Source organism: Rosa rugosa, chromosome 3, assembly GCF_958449725.1.
Source record: "Rosa rugosa chromosome 3, drRosRugo1.1, whole genome shotgun sequence".
Lineage (NCBI taxonomy): Eukaryota > Viridiplantae > Streptophyta > Magnoliopsida > Rosales > Rosaceae > Rosa > Rosa rugosa.
Window position 1 is genome coordinate 39,541,398 of NC_084822.1, and position 17,688 is coordinate 39,559,085.

At 40.8% G+C, this 17,688-nt stretch overlaps 2 protein-coding genes across 2 annotated transcripts; one reads left to right on the plus strand and one right to left on the minus strand.

Moving 5' to 3' along the window:
- Positions 1 to 7,312: 7,312 nt before the first annotated feature.
- Positions 7,313 to 9,037, plus strand: LOC133738776 (cytochrome b5-like). Its single transcript, XM_062166388.1, has 3 exons — positions 7,313 to 7,562; positions 8,393 to 8,459; positions 8,587 to 9,037. The coding sequence occupies exons 1-3, from the start codon at positions 7,476 to 7,478 to the stop codon at positions 8,844 to 8,846; spliced, it is 414 nt and encodes a 137-aa protein (XP_062022372.1). The 5' UTR covers positions 7,313 to 7,475; the 3' UTR covers positions 8,847 to 9,037.
- A 1,117-nt stretch (positions 9,038 to 10,154) lies between these two features.
- LOC133735413 (uncharacterized) lies at positions 10,155 to 16,351 on the minus strand. Its single transcript, XM_062162827.1, has 2 exons — positions 15,328 to 16,351; positions 10,155 to 14,951 (listed from the first exon to the last, which is right to left on the minus strand). The coding sequence occupies exon 2, from the start codon at positions 14,948 to 14,950 to the stop codon at positions 13,826 to 13,828; it is 1,125 nt and encodes a 374-aa protein (XP_062018811.1). The 5' UTR covers position 14,951; positions 15,328 to 16,351; the 3' UTR covers positions 10,155 to 13,825.
- Positions 16,352 to 17,688: the final 1,337 nt, after the last annotated feature.

The window sequence follows — 17,688 nt, forward strand, 5'->3', positions numbered from 1 at the left end:
ATCAGTGCAGAGACGGGGAAGGTACAGAGAGTCTTCTCGATCAACATCGTATCAGTTATGGTTTTGCCACAAAACTCCATCAAAGACTTGATATGAAGGGCTTCCGAGTTATAATCAAGTACAGACTTGAAATCACAAAAGCGGAGGCTATGCCATCTCACTTCTAAATCAGGAAACAGGGAGTCACGAACGTTGCCAAATCGCTGCTCAAGTTCCTCCCATAGTTTTATGGGGTTTTCCTCGTTGAGGTATTCACTTTGGAGCATGTCATTCATGTGCCTTGTCATGAGAATGATGGCTTTGGCTTCATTTGCCTCTCTCGTAGCTCTATTTGCTTCAAAAGTAGCAGCTTGTTGAGGAGTAAGCACGTCCTGACTTGGCTCTTGGATGGTTTCCAGAAGTCCATCAGCCTTAAGATGTTGGCGCACATCTCGGACCCACCTATGGTATCCTGCGCCTGTTGTCTCCAATGGAACAAAGTTCAACTTGTTCAGGTTGCTCATCCTGAAAAACAACACAAGATTAGGGTTAGTTTCGGAGAGAAAAAGGCTACCATGAAAAACTATAAAATTTCTTAGCGTAGTCGCTTCTAAGAAATTAGGGATTTCTGAGCGTAGTCACTTCCAAGAAAATTCGATTCCAAGAGGGGTTTGGATTAGATAGAAACAACAATGTATGTGGTCGATCGTTTTCTTCTCAACAAACTCTAAGTTTGGAAGACTCTACAAGCTCTAAGCTTGGAGTGAGCACGAACCCCCACAGTTCGGCTTTTGGTCTCCCCTATGAAGAAGAAAGGGGGGTAGAAGAATGGAGGTTGCAAGTCCCCGAGAAAAACAAGAAAATAATGAAAAACTTCAAAAACGGCAACTTTTAGAAAAATTTACCTTGAAAAGTTTCCGGAAAAGTTGATGGAGCTGGCCTGAAAAAGGTCGCCGGAAAAGTGGCCGGAAACAAGTGGCCGGTGGTCAGTGGCGGAGCCAGAAAATTATGTTTACTGGGGCACAGAAAAATATTGATAATATCAAAGCATAAAAAATTTCTATATGTAATTTTTATCTACCAACGGTAATTATCCTCAACTTTCATAATAGTCTCATCATCTACACTAGTAAAAATATCGTTCTCATTCGACTGCGGCAATACATGTTACTGATGTTAATTAATTTTTTTTTAATCATTCCGCATTAGACTGAGAAATTTGTAAATATTAATTGTAATCAATTCTATGATTGATGTCAAAAAGGGTTTGGGAATGAAAGATATTATATAATAATATTATATTATATAGGATATAAAAACCTGATTTCCATTCTAGATATTAATATATTAAATAATTTTTGATAAGATAAGAATTGATATAATAAACATATATATATATATATATATATATATATATATATCGATATAAGAAAAAGAAGAAAAAAGTATATAGAAAAGAAAAGACAAAAAGAAACAAAAACTAAATAAAAGAAAAAGAAAAAGCCCAATTGGTAGGTTAGGGCCCTGGTTTCCACTGATCGAACTAGTTCCAAACTTCTTTCCTTCCTCACATACCTGCTCTCTTTGCCCGCATGGCTGGCTGCACTTGCTGCACTGAATTTGTTCTTTGTCCTGGTTTTATATATATAAATCAACTTGTGCCAAGAAACCTGACTGGGGCACGTGACCCAGGGTGCCCCTTCATCCCTCCGCCCCTGCCGGTGGTGGTGGCCGGAGCAAGGCTGGGCTGTTGCGGATGCTGTGCAGGGTTGTTGCGGAGGCTGTGCAGGGCTCGTGCAGGTGCTGTCGGCAGCAGGCGCACAGGGGCTCAGCAGGTCTCGGTAGGGGCCTGTGCAGGGCTTGTTTGAACCCAAAATGAGCATTTTGGCCTGACAATGCGTGTCTTGGAGAAATTGAGCCAATGTCAGTGGCTCAAGCTATATATTGTCGACAAGTTCGAAATATATTATTTAGAGGCTAGATAAAGCCTACCTGCAGAATTATGGAAGATTATGCAAGCTGCAAGAAAAGGCACGCCCATGCGAATATTCATACTCCATTCAATTAAGGAATATGGCATGCACGTGGGGAAGCATTCAACTACATTTCATGGTGGCCAATTGGAAAACCTATCATGATTCCATTAGTGCTTGATTGGAAAACTCATCATGATTTGTTTAAGGCCAACCACTGTGGTCTGGTAGCCTATATATAGAGGCTACGAAGAAGTAACAAGACACAACTCATCAATTAATCTCTATGATCATCCAAGCCTTTCCAGAGCAACCCCTTTCCTTCTCTTATCGGTGACCACACTCCAGTCCCAGAATCCTCAGGAGCCGACTGTCAGTGCCACCAAACCCTCTGTCAACGTGCTTCGGTCCTAGTCTCCTCGGGAGCCGACTGTAGTACCGCGACCACAACGGTTACGGAACCAGCCAAGCAAGGGTAACGCCCTCGCAAACCAGTCAAGCTAAAGTCACGCTTTAGCAAGTTCTCCCCACTTCCCAGTGATTTTCGCTCTGCTCGATCTACGACGTCGAGTATCGATTGTGTGATTTTGAAGAAGTTTAGCAAAAGTCCTCACCACGAGGCACAAAGAATCCCGCGACGAGGTTGGTGCTCTCCTCGTCCACAATCGCTCGAAAGAAGTCAGGTCAAGGGACACCCCCGACGACCGCACCCGAACGGTGCTGGCACGCCCGCACAAAAAAGAGACTGTTGACCAGCTGCAACAAAACTGGAGCCAAACAGGGCTGTCGGCAGGTGTCAGTAGCAGGTGCGCAGGGGCTCGGCAGATGCTGCAGGGACTCTCAGCAGGGCTCGGCAGATCTGCGGAGGGCAGGCATAGGGCAGGGGTCGGTTCGGATTTTCCGACGACCGGTTTAGGTGGTTTCAGGCCGGTTCCGGTGGTTCCGCCGTCGATTATGGGCTCCTTGAGGCTAGGGCTTTTATATGTGAGGCGGTGGATGCTGGAATTTGAGGGCTACGAAATTAGGATTTTCAGGGTTAGGGCTTCGTGTTGATAACATGTTTTAGAGAAACAAAAATTGAGAAAAAATCGTTGTGTGTTCTCATTGATAATAGCGGCCTCTTTATATAGAGGATTACAATGTATAGAATCTGAATCATACAAGGAAAGATAATCATACATTGAATAGGAATCTCTAGATTCTTCTAAATAAACCCTATTACCACTAGGTTAAGTAACATAGAGTTTGGGCCAGACACAAAATAGAGATTTACTTGAACAAATATAACTTATAAGTGGGTGGATCACACCCAATTGTACCGAGGCCTTTTGTGATTAAAACCCAACACCTAATGGGTGGTTAAGTTGGGACAGAATCGGTACAATGGTGGGCCACGAGCCACGCTCAAGATACTTGAAAGAAACTGCATTTATTTTGCTTTTGATCATTCTTGTTTATCATTAGCATCGGTTTATGGTATGTTTCTTTTCGGAAGATCAACGGTGGCAAGGCATGATGTTGGGGTGTTTTCCTTGAAGGACTGCAAGATTAGACCTCTTACTAATTTCCCTGATTGTCCTACCCAGCTAGGAGTTCGGTCTGTTTGGTTCACACCAAATACTACATAAGGAAAAATCAGATTGACATATCCTCTTTTCCTCTTCATATCCAACTGAGTGTCCTGGGAATAGTTTGGAATGAATGTAGTCGATATAGTTTGTTTGCTCTATTGATTTCTTTATATTCTAGTTCCATTTTTGGACTACTTAACAGTACATGTAGACAAGATTCTGACTAATTGCTTTTGTCAATGTTGATATGTGACTCTAAATGTATTCATACAAGTTTTTCAGTTGTATAATTTTAACTTGTAAGTACTTTGAGATTGAGATGGAAGCTATACAAGAAGCTTCACAACTATAATTTTACATGTGACTCTAATGTTTTTTTCTTTTTTTCTTGTGTGTAAAGGAGGCATAACACCCAGAAACAAAAAGAAAAACATAAAGTTAACCCATGGGGCTGGTGCAGATTGCACGCGGTCAAGAAGTGCCACTAAGGTCATCAAGCATGGTCGGGGCAGCTATAATTAAAACTTCATCAAAAATCTGATAGTCAGGCAATTTGCTAACATATTTTTCTCTCTATCTACATGCTAGATATGGTTTAGCACTAAATCCCTAAACCCTACAAATCGAGTAAATACCCACATTTCAGCTTCAAGAACTTGGCCTTTGCCTATGTCTAACAGATTTTAATACTTCTCTATTAGATTTTTTTTAGCGAAGTTTTTAATCCTAGGGGTGCACACGTCTAATGAAAGTAAATAAGGATATTCAAGACGATAAAATTTCAAACTTTAGCATAGTGAGTAAAATAAGGGATATGTATAGTACGTGAAAAATACATTATTCGGATACTTCATCAAATAGTTCGTTGAAAAGTTCTACAAAATACTTTTAATTAATCAATTATTTAAATTGTAAAATATATAAAAAGCTAAACATGCTCCTACATATAGAGAGCGAGATAAGGCTCTCTATAATTTAAAACATTCATTTTGAGTTATTTTATGTAATTTATAAATACTTTTAAACTATTTAATCTTCATTTAAAAAATAATATAATTTAAAACTAGCTAAAATATAGAGTACTGATGTAGACGTATTTCTAAAATGGCTAACCAAAATGACTTTTTAGCTACTTTGGCTACAATTTGACTCAAAAATGGCTAGCATTGCTAAACATGCTCTAAATAAAGTAGATAGGCATTTCTCTTCATCTGGCAATCTTCTCCATTTCATTATCCAAGTTTGTCTTATTCTTTTTTACTTGAATTGAATTAATCAGGAATGGGTGTGTGTCCTTTTCCTCCAACCTATTTCTCAAAACTCAAAAGGGAGGTTCATTCTCTATCCCTTCAACATTCTTAGTTGATGTTAAATGCATGCTAACAGGGCAAGTATATTTCTCATTGTGGTTAACCTTCATATTTTTTGCAGTCTATATCATGCTAGTCATAGCAGTCCTAGGGAATTTGTAAAAGAAGTGATGATTTTAGGGCTGGGTTCGGTTCGGTACCGGAGCTTACGGGCTGATACCATGTACCGTACCAACTTATACTGGTATGCAAAAAACCATACCACTACCGGCCACAAAATCCGGTATATCGAGAAGTCGGTATACCGAATTAATCAGTCGGTTCGGTACAGTTGGGCTTGTAACCGAGTTTGACATTGGGCCGCAAACCTTACATCACCAATCCCTTCTTCTTCTGTTTTCTCCTTCTGAGAACTCTTCGACCCACATGGTTATGGGTCTCTCCAATCTCCATACTACACACAGTGATGGAACAGTGATTGTGGTGAAGGAATAAGCAACCTCAGATCTGCAACCTCTGCTAAAATCAAACAAAAGTTTCAAACTTTATTCATCTATAAAGCATGATTCTCCGAATTTCTAACAACACTTCATCTGGGTGTTCTCCAAATTTCACAACTAACAAAGTTACAAAACCCGAGACGCAAAGAAACAAAAGACCAAAACTTTACTCAACACCAACTAGACCCAAAACCAGATTTTTCCTCCCAGTAAAGAAAATCAACATAAGCAAGAAAAGAAACTTACTTGAAGTAAAAGAGAGATCCCAGCTTGACTGGGTTCCAAACCCTTTTCAAAAAAAAAAAAAAAAAGAGATCTAGGGCCGAGTTTGAATTAGATTCTGGGAAGAGAGCAGAGTCTGAGAGAAGCACTTTACAGGTTGCTATTTTTCAAGAAGAAGAAGATAAGAAACAGAAGAGACGGGAAAGAAGAAGAAGAAGAAAAAGAGAGACAAGAGACAGGGAAAGAGAAAAAGAAGTAAGAAGAAAGAGAAGAGAAAAAAGAATAAAAAACTAAAAAGAAGAAGACAAGAAGAGAGACAGAAAGAGACGGCAAAAGAAAGAAAAAGAAGAAAGAAGAAAGAGAAGAGAGAAGCAGCGTCCAGAAAGAAGAGAAGAATAAAAAATTAAAAAAATATGAGTATTATACAAGAGTTTGGTACGGTACGGTATACCGTGTATATATGAAAATTAAAACCATTACCGTACCGTGTATGTGGAGTCGGTACGGTTGTACCGTGCCAAGACTTCGGTTACCGACAGTGTCGGTTACCAACTTCTTTGGTTCGGCACGGATTCGGTTGGTTGGTTTGTCTCGGTTGAAAATGTCAGCCCTAGATGATTTTGCCATTGCTTTTCTTTAGGGGTGGGAAAAAAATAGATGGCACAAAAAAGTGCATAACTCTCTAAAAAATTAGAAAATTACTGAAACTAGACGAAGCTAATAACATAATATAGGCCAAGGGCTAACACCCTGGGATAAATCACCAAGCCCAAGAGGGTAGCCCAAAGGGAAGAGCTCTCACTCAAAGTCCAGCAAGCCTGGCTTGACCCAACCCCAGTCTTCATCTCCTTCACTCACTGCCGCACGTAACAGCCTCGGTTTAGCATCGCCCAACCTGCGCCGCCACGATCCCATGTTGCTGTTGATTCAAAACCTCCATAACCCACGACATCGTTGGTCCAGAAAGCCATCGACGAGGCCCTCCAATCCTTTACAGCACGAACGTTGCGCCTCAGAGACTTCGCACCGAAATCCGTCGCCGAAACCACCTTGCCAATACCTCAAGCAAAATACCCCTCCTAAGAAGCTCTCCCAAGCAATAGCATCAATCACCTGTTCGGCAGTAGATTGCAAAACGTCAGTGAGGCCGAAGGCCAGCACAGACATCAGGGCGTCGCCGGAAAAAGCCGACCATAGAGAGTTTCTCTATGTGTGAGTGAGAGAGAGAGAGAGAGAGATCCTTTGGCTCGTTAAGAAATTATTATCTATCAATTCTTTAGGGTAGCAAATTAGGTATTAAGTCTATTTTTATTAAAACCTTAAACAACAATATAGATTGTGTTTGACATTTTTATTCTTCCAAATTTATTTTCCAAAAATGTATTACCGGATTTTAAATATGTATATATATATATATATATATATATATATATATATATATATATAATAAATGTTTGTAAAACATTATCGAATAGCACTAATTATTTTCTATTTTTTTAAAGTGACAAAATTGCAAAGATCATAAAACTTCTTCTTTTTTGGCAATCTATAAAACATATTGACTAAATTATGAAATTTAAAACATGTCAACCAAAATTTATCTAAAAACACCACAAAAATCGTCCCAAAATATAAAGCAAAACAAAGAATGTGGCGAAAACGAAATCCTATAAACAATAGGCAACATTAATAATAAATTATTTTGGTATGGTGACATGGGAGTTGGTGTGGACAAAGCCCTCCCACCATTCTTTACAATTGCCCCATTCGCAATTTAATTTTGTTTTGCCCTCACCAACCCAACCCACCTCTCTCACCTTTATTTTCCCATTCAAATCCAACACGGACTCTGTCAGTGGAACTCTCTTGATCAGTTTCAAAGTCCCACAACTCAAAAAAACAGCTCTGTCTTCTCTAACAATGGGCGGGGAGAAAAAGTTCTACACTTTGGACGAGGTCTCCAAGCACAGCGACCGCAAAGACTGCTGGCTCGTCATTGATGGCAAGGTATGCTCGTATCCCATTCTGGGTTTTTGTTAAAGATTCATTCTTGGTTTTGATTGAACCTGGAATGGTTGTGTCAGGTCATTGTGATTGCTCTATATTTGATCTGTGATTGGTTTTTTTTATTTTTTTTTATTTGGGTTTTCACTGCTATTGATGAGTATGAGTTTGTGTTTTGATTTGCATGTATTTGTGTTTGTGAAATATTTGTGTCCTTGTGAATATTTGTGTCCTTGTTTATGTTAATGTTCAGCATATGGGGAGTTGAATTAGATTTGTATGAATCCAATTGAGAAACATAGGGTTGAGCCGTTGAGTTTGATATTTTGGTCCCACGTATAAATTGTAGCTTTAAGATTGCTTGAGAAAAGGAGGCAGTTGAATTTGATTGGTATGAATCAGATTGAAAAAGATTGGTTTTAGTTTCACTATCATGAATGTGAATGATCTATAAGTTCACGATAGCTTCAGCTTCATTTGTGGAAAAATGTGGTAGTTGCTAGGTGGTGGTTGCAATGTGGACTTTGTCATGCCAGATTTCGTTGTTTGTTTGATGTGAACTCAAAAAATTGGTGGTTGGGCTTATGCTACACAAGTGCACATTGATATCTTTTAAACGAGTTTGATTTTGCATTTGGTGGGGGTGCAATGAGTCAATGGCTAATTAAAGTTATAGCGTGTGAAGTTTGATCTGTAATTCGGGCAGTTTGTATTGTATATCGATCTCGTAGGCATTTGTTGACCATTCCTGGACTAGAAGCAATATGGAAGAAGCTCATTTCTAATTGAGGAAGATTAATAATAATTTGGTGAATAACTATCTGTTTGAACAGGTGTATGATGTGACAAAATTTTTGGAGGACCATCCTGGTGGTGATGAGGTCTTATTGTCATCCACAGGTTTGAAAACAATAGCAATGTCTGACTTTTATTTTTATTTTTATTTTTTTTTCTGTTATGGATTTACAGAAACCTGCTTATGCCCCCTATTCAATTTGAGGCTTTAGTGTAAACTATGGTTTTGCAGGGAAGGATGCAACTGATGATTTTGAGGATGTTGGTCACAGTACTGCAGCTAGAGCAATGATGGATGAGTACTATGTAGGAGACATTGATAAAGCATTCATCACAGCTAAGTCGACAAAGTACACTCCTCCCAAGCAGCCTCAGTACAATCCGGACAAAACAACCGATTTCATGATCAGACTCCTCCAGTTCCTTGTTCCCCTGCTCATTTTGGGTTTGGCTTTCGTTGTGCGCTCCTATACCAAATCACCAACAGCCTAAATGCTGAAAACCGAAAAAGAGAAAATTGTGAAATTTGTCTTTTTAATAAGTAATAAGTTTATGTTAGGGGGTTGGCCCTTTGGTAGTTTTCAACTTTTTCATGTCCGGAATTGTTCATCAAGGAATGTGAAGAAATCAAATATCCTTCTGGTAATGATTTTATGCCAGCCTTTTGGTTTGCACTAAGTAAATGCTTTGGTGATCTCACTCAAACTTAGGCTTTATGATATTGATATGTAAGCTTTATATTTTAGAGAGATACTATTTACGATTTTCATCCCCACACTCAGCACCCAAATTCTCAGTCTCTTGGGGATAATGTTGGAAATTACAGACCAAATTTCGAGTGCTGAGAATACTCAGAATAGTGATCAAATTTTTGGATGTATATAGCAACTCTCAGGTTTTACTAGAGAACCTTATTCAATCAAAACCTCTGTTTCTTGATTAATGAAATAAGTGGCAGAAGCCAGAAGAAAAACAGAGGGCAAAACAAACAAGTGGAACTGTGATCTCCAAGGTCTTACTAAAGAACCTTATTCAATCAAAACCTCCCTTGATTAATGAAATAAGTGGCAGGAGCCAGAAAGAAAAACAGAGGGCAAAACAAACAAGTGGAACTGTGATGAGGAAACTGGTACATGAATATCTCAATAATTGACTAAAATAATCGAAATTGCAAGTGAATCAAATTTACCTCTATGTCAACGAGAGGTGGATATTTCAAGGACGTTCATTGGATCATTTACAGCTATATTTTGTTAGTTTTGGTGAATTAAGCACGCTGGTTCAAATTGGAGTCGCTCGTTTTCAAATTCGTTCAATCCAATGCTATTGGGGGATTGAGGTTTGTGGTTTGGTATCACTTCACCACTCCCTCTTAGATACTTTTGAGCACCATCGTAAATTCTGGCGTGCAAGTTATTGAAGTACTCTTTAGTTTCATATAAACAAACACTCAAATCTCAACAAAAATAAGGTTTCCCATATTTGAAAGATTCAATACAATTCTTTAATAATTTTGGCAATTTCGACCACACATTGGGACATGTTCTATATACCAACTAGCTATTGTATTTCTCTACACAATTCACAATGTTAGATGACTAGACGCACTGAGACATTATGTTTACCGATTAGATATTCATCCGGTGGTATTTCGATTCACAATATTGAATGAAGCCTCATTTTACGATCTTCTCATAGTCTATCAAATCATTAGTATAGTTCACCATTTGACCATTTGCATTATAACATACTAAAATGTTATAAACAGAGAAAATAGAAGATTGTTGTAGGATAATAGAATTGTGTAGAAATAGTTGTGTGTATTATTGATAATAGGAGCCCTATATATAGGGAATTACAAAGTACCGTAAAGGTAATAGAGTCCAAACATAATTAGGGAATCTATAACTACTCCTATTACAACTCTACAACAAACCCTAGTTTGTAGAGGCACACATTATGTCGATATCCTTCAACACTCCCCCTTGTGCCGCTCAAACTTGGTGATGACGCTTTGATTGTTGCCTCGTTAAAAACCTTGCCAGGTAACAAAAACCCTGTGGGACAAAAATAACCCTGGTCGAAGGACAAAAAGAGCACAACACGTCCTTCACTCTTCGAGATCGAACATGTAGACATCATGCCTCCCCCTGATGTCAATATCTCCCCCTGATTGCTACAATCATGGGAGTTCGGATAACTTTCTCAATCCGATGCTCTTCACATGTTTCTCGAAGGTGGATTTTGGTAACGACTTAGTAAATAAGTCCGCTACATTATCCTCTGATTGGATATGGTTCACTTCAATATTTAGAAGTGCTTGTTGTCATTTTGATGGAGGGGATGAGGAGCACGGAAGGTGGCATTTTGCCTTGTGGGGTCCGATCCCACACTTCCGTCATCTCTTTTCTCTGTAGGGATAGAACAAGCCCATATCAATCGTACATCTCAAGTATTGAAAGATTGTTTTTATACCAGTCCAATGGCGTTGCGTTGGCGCATGGCTACATCTAGCCAACAAGTTCATAACAATTGAGGTGTCCGGTCTTGTATTGTGCTAAGTACAATAATGCGCCTATTGTACATGAGTAAGCATTCCTGCTATTAACACGTCTTCGTCATCATCCCTGGGACGAAACGGATCCATTTTAGGGCCAAGACTACGGACGACCATGGTGCATCTTTGACTTTATCAAAAATGTCTAAGCATCTATTGACACGGTATACAAAACCGTGTTCTCCCAAGGTCCTTCCCCTCAAACTCGGATTTCAGGTGTTCAGCGGTTTTCCTTAACTCACAAGGGTTCCAATTATGTTTATCAACATAAACCGCGACAATTGCAAATCCGGAACTTGTCATGGAAACGCGTGGGCATAGTTCATCATATCCCTTCCCAATCAAGTAGTCATTTTAGTGAGCATTTCAACCTCGTTGCAAATGCGCTCCGTGGTCTAGAGCCACTTGACTTGGGTAAACAAAGTCCACAAGAACCTTCATTATATTCCGTATCTAGATCCCCATAGAAATACGTAGTGACCACATTCGTAAGCTGCATGTTCAGTTATTTGGAAACTACCAAACTGACAAGGTAGTGGAGTGCAATGACATCCATTACGAGAGAATATGTCTTCTCGTAGTCGATTCCAGGGCGTTGTGAGAAACCTTGCGCCATAAGGCGAGATTGCCATCTCTTTCTCTCATCACGCTATCTAACGAAGACCTATTAATGTCAACAGGTTTTATGTTAGGAGGTGTTGGCATCTCAGGCCCGAAATCCTTCCTCTTCGTTAGTGAATCCAATTCAACCTGGATCGCATCTTTCCATTTAGGCCAATTTTCTCTACGTTGGCATTCTTCAACGGAGTAAGGTTCGATGTCATTGGTCTCAATAATTCCACGTCCTCATGTACACTAGTGTAGTTCGTAGAGATCTCTATATTCTCAGGAATTGGTTCTAACATTGAGGCGTCCCCCAACGATGTCTCTTGGACATAACCACAATCCAAAATATTCTCATGAGATGGATTTTGAGTATCAATGATCAATGGATCAAGTTGTGCCAAACTCGCTCTCTTCTTAGGAAGAGAATCCATCGAACCTATGGGTCTCCTACGCTCTCTAGCGGAACCCATGGCCTATGACGCCATTATGCCACCTTGTGGCGTCACCATATTACCATCCATGGTAGTGGTGCAGTACCCATCTTCTCTGGGTGGCACCATGTCCTCTTGTGGGGACATCAATCCTTGCAGGCATGTTTGCAGCAAGTATATGTGATCTCGTCACTTTTAGGGGATCAAGATGAGACATAGTGGGGACAGACCACGACAATTCCTGTCGTTCCTGTTGAACATTGACGTTCTAATCTCCCCCTAACGACGGGAAGACTGTCTCATCAAAGTGACAATTCGCAAATCCAGCGAAATAGAGATCGCCTGTCAAGGGTTCTACATAGCGGACTTACAGTTGGAGACTCATGTCCAACAAATATATATATATATATATATGCATTCGTTGCAATGACTCATGTTGATGCGCTGTGGCGGCGCAATTGGCACATGAATCGCACACTCAAATATGCATAAATACGAGATATTAGACTCGAACCCAGTCACTAGCTGTAACGCAAATAAAAGTTGAGTGGCTGCTATGAGTCGTAGACGAATTAGCATAGCTGCATGCGATATTGCATAACCCAAGCGGAAATATTGGTGCGCATTACCAATGTCCGGGCTACCATTGTAGTCGTTTAATGGTGGCTTTTCCGCGAGATCAATTGGGTGTGTACATGGGAATATGATACTTGATATCAATACCCAATGATATGCAATAGTCATCGAAAACTGTCGATGTAAACTCTCTAACATTATCAGGTCAAATTGACTGAATGGGATGATCTGGGTAGTGAGCCCGTAGCCATATGTTATGTGCTAGGAGTGTAGTATAAGCAGCATTACGAGTGGATAATGGCACAACACGTGACCAGCGTGTTTGCGTATCAACCAACACCATAAAACATCTATATGGTCCGCAAGTTGGTTGATCAAATCCATAGAATTCCCTTGGATTCTTTGTAAGAATGGAATTATTTCCTCAATCTCCTTTGCATAGGATGGTCTCAATCCTAAATAACAGGCTTTACAGAACGAAACATGGGCTTTATAATCAACCAATGAAGGTTTTGGTTAAGCCATAATGTCACAATAGACTTGAGAAGTAGAGAGAGGAGTTTATGGCGTCAATGCCATGTATTTGCCGCAGGGGGTAGGCGGCACTGGCCATGTATGGCCTGTCTTTGCACAATCATGACGCCATGAGGCGCATGTGCAGCTCCTCGAACCAATTCTTGGTTCTTACTTTTCTTCGTTCTGAAAATGGATGTCTGTGTAAAGTCTTTAATACACGGATCATCATGTCAAAGCCTATATGTGCCAAAATCCCATAAGTCGTCTCTCATGACATAGTTGGATTCAATAACTCAAATAGTGGTTGCATACAACCCACTAGAGCGACACATAAGTTTCTCTAATACTCGTTTACGTTCGTAGTCATTAGAGGTGATGCAAAGGAACTCTGTCCATTCTCATAATGTGTTTCCACATGAAAAACATTGGCTCTTATATAATAAAGTTCGAATTAATGTATGTCCAAGACATTAAGTAAAAGAATTGACACTTTATTAATAGCCAATGATTACATCAAAGTTTCCAAAGTCTAATCCAAAATAAAATCAAAGTAAGACACATTGTAGTCACTCTATCCGTTTGGTAACTCCAATCAAATATGACCAGGGAAGTAGAGAGAGATGTTGGTGGAGCGAGGCTCTCTTAAGTACCAATAATCTCAATGACTTTCCTAGACATCACATTTTATTGGGTCCGCCACATAAGAAAGAGTTAATACAATTGTCATTTATTGACTAAGGCAAATTGCCATTACAAAAGTTCTTGGAAAAATAAAAAGGACTAATCTAATCAAAGTCTGTTGCATCCATGTGCACTTCATCTTCAGCTTTGAAGTCCTCTATGGTGAGATTGACATCTCCACCATCTTCTTCTTCTTCTGCAAGGTACACTTCTTGCTCTCTCAGGTCCCTATATGCCCTGTATCTTGCAGCTAGTTCCTCACTTGCCTTGCATTGCTTGAACCAATGCTCAATTGATCCACATCGATGACACTCATCATTGCGGTTGCCTCCCTTTAATTGAGGTGCACGTTGTGCACGTTGTGGGCGTTCCCTAGGAGGGTTGGTGCCACCACCACGACCCATGGTACCTCCACCACGAGCCATGGCGCAACCACCATGACCACGACCACGACCATCTCCCCCACGTGTGACATTGCCACCACGTGTATCCGCACCAAACTTGCGGTTTCCTTCCTTATTAGGGCGGTTATATGGACCCATACGTCCTTCATGTCCCTCATTAGGGTTTCGCTCCTTGCGCCCTCTTTTGGGTGCATTATAATTCGCCTCATGAACGCTCTTAGTTCCAATGGGCCTTGAATTATAATTTCTCACGAGTATGTTATCATGTTTCTCAGCTACAGATATGATATTGATAAGCTGATGAAACCTCGTGATCCGTCCAGCATTAACCTCAGTACGGTATTGCTTTGATACCACAATGGCTGAGACGGGGAAGGTGGAGAGAGTTTTCTCAATTAGCTCTTGCTCTGTGACAGGTTGTCCACAGAATCGCAACATGGATTGTAAGCGAAGAGCCTCTGAATTATATTCAGCAACAGACTTGAAGTCAGCAAAGCGCAGATTGTTCCATTGAACTTTCAAGTCAGGGAGGAGGGAATCTTGGACATTGCCAAAACGCTCTTCTAGCGCTACCCATAGCTCTCTTGCATCCTTGATCGACATATACTCCAATCTGAGTGCTTTGTCCATATGACGTCGCATCAAGATAACTGCTTGAGCATTCTTTGCAGATGTTCTGATGAACACAAGATCCGGGTTAGGTGCCTGGATTATGGGTAATATTCCCTTTGAAGTGAGATGGTTCTCAACATCGGTTACCCAACTGTGGTAATCTGAGCCTGTTGAGTCAAGCATGGGAAAGTCGAGTCTAGGTTCATTCGACATCCTGAAAATAAGAAGAGAAAATATATTAGTTTCGGAGCTAAACTTCCACGAAAACTAAATAATAAGATTTCCGAGCTATGCTACCAAGAAATCAATTTCCAAGAATCTCTTTTGGATTAGACCAAACAATGATGTTTTAATATGGTCACAATTTGATGCTTACGGACGCTCTTAGTCCAAGCATTGTGAACGCTCTTAGTTCACACGAACACTCTTAGTTCGTTTAATTATGAACACTCTTAGTTCGTTAAGCGTGAATCCCCACAATTCCGCTTTGTTAAATATCAAACTCATTTGGCAACATATATTCCAATATTTGCAGAAAATAAAAGGAATTTAAATACAAGAAAGCAGCAACCTTAATTATAAAAACTTACGTGATTGTTCTTGGCTTGAAGACACGCGCGTGTTGATGCAGGCGTGTAGCTAAAATAAGATCGCTGGAATCTGGTCGGAAATGGCAGTTGGTGGGCTGCCCTTCTCCCTTCCCCTTTTTTTTTTCTTCTTTCTCCTTTTTTTTTTTCTTTCCGGGCCCAACCCTTTCCCTTTTTTTCTTTTTTTTTTTTCGGGCCCAGCCCTTCTCTTTTTTTTATTATTTTTTTTTTTCGGTCTTCTTCTTCTTTCTTTCGTTCGTTCTTCTTCCTCCTAGGCTGCAGGCGGACTGGGCTGCTGCTGGTGGTGCAAATCGGAGGCGGTGCTGCTAGTGGGTCGCTGCTGCAGTTCGCTGGTGGTATGGGTGCAGGGAAGCAGCGTACTGGTGCTCGGGGTTGCGGGGCTGCTTAGCGGTGCTCGGGGTCGCAGCGTACTGCAGGGCTGCTGAGCGGGCTGCGGGGTCGCGGTAGGCTGGCAGGGACGTGCAGCAGGAGCAGCGCAGTGGCAGGGAGGCTGTGGTGTGCTGGCAGGGAGGCAGCAGCGCGCAGGAAGCAGTGCAGGCAGCAGGGGCTGCAGTGGGCTGCTGGGGTGAGGCTGGTGTGCTGAGCCGCAGGCGTCTGGGCGCGGGGGCGCTGGGGAGGAGGCCGGCCGGGCTGGGCTGCTGGGTTTGCAGGTTCGGCCGGTGAGGTGAGATGAGATGAGGTGAGGCTGAGGCAGGCCGGAATGGAGATTTTTTTTTTTTTTGTTTTGTTTTGGGTTGGCGGCAGAGAGGAAGTTCTAGGTTTTTTTCTTTTCTTTTCTGAAGCTAGGGTTAGAACTCGTGCTGATAACGTGTTGTAGGATAATAGAATTGTGTAGAAATAGTTGTGTGTATTATTGATAATAGGAGCCCTATATATAGGGAATTACAAAGTACCGTAAAGGTAATAGAGTCCAAACATAATTAGGGAATCTATAACTACTCCTATTACAACTCTACAACAAACCCTAGTTTGTAGAGGCACACATTATGTCGATATCCTTCAACAAAGATTTGGATAGCTAGACCAAAAGAAAAAATGGATAAGAGCATGCCAATACCACTATAGCCGAATGAGCACTCGCAAACAAAGGAAGGATCTTTAAAAATATGAATGTAGTAGAAACTAATTAAATATCCTCTCGGATGAATTTCTTGGAGCCAACTATCATGTCCTCCAAAATCTCCTCATGAGATTTCACGCCAACACTTTCATCATCTTGCAAGAGGATGAAAATATAATAAGAGAGCCTAGGTAGCCTAATATTCCCTCTTCCTGAGTTTTTCTTTACTCGTATTTGCTTACAAGAGTTCTCATTAGACCTATTTGCTAAGAAAAAAATAGACAAATAGTGGCAATGGGAACCATAGCAAAGGAAGCAGGTGTGCTGAAACTGGTGCGCCCTGGTAGGCGAGTGGAGATTCATCGGGTACCAATTACTGCAGCTGAGGTCATGAGAAGGTACCCGAGGCACAGCATCACTCGCCCCGATATCTTCGAGTTCCCATGGATTGTGGTTAAGCCAGAAGCAGTTTTGACCCCTGGAACCGCTGGAAGAGTGTTCTTCATAGTTCCTAACCGCACTATCTATCAGTTGCTTAAAGCTAGAGAGAACTCTGATTCTGATCAGTCTTCACCTTCTGCTTCGCAGCAGAAACAACAAGAGTCTCCGAAAGATCAAGCTCAACAAGAATCGAAAAAGACCTTCCCACCCAACAGGACAGATGCTGGGATGACACCAAAGTACAAAGAGCACAGGCGGTGGCTTAAGCATCAGTTCTTGAACATATCTTGTGCTACTACTACTGTGTGTCCTGCTGAAGAACAAGACTATGACAAAGAAGTACGAAGAAATGTACAAAGGGTGTCTGCGCCGGTGTTGGTAGGCCACAAGACAGCTCAGGCAGAGCCTAAACGAAAATCATCATCTCTATCTTCAAAAAATGAGACTAGAAAAGGTAAAGCTAGCCTCGGTAGCATTACTGGCAAACTTGGTGATCTCAAGTTTACAACCAGTAAACAGGTCCCCGCCCTGAAATCTTGTATAAGAAAACCAGATAGTGCTCGTAAGTTGCGTCAACTTATAGTGAGATTTGACTTGCCAGACGACTATGTGGAGCGGCAAACCAAGGCCGCTGATTGTCGGATGCCATATCCAGACTATAAATATTGATGATTCAGACTGAATCATATTTTGTATGTTGTTTATGCACCAATGCTTGTTACCTTACTAGATCAGCTATATAAGTTAATACTTTCATTTGTTTGTTCTATTCTCTGATATACTTTTACAGCCAAGAGAAAATTTTCTATATAAACTTCATGTCAAGCAGCTAGATTGTATAT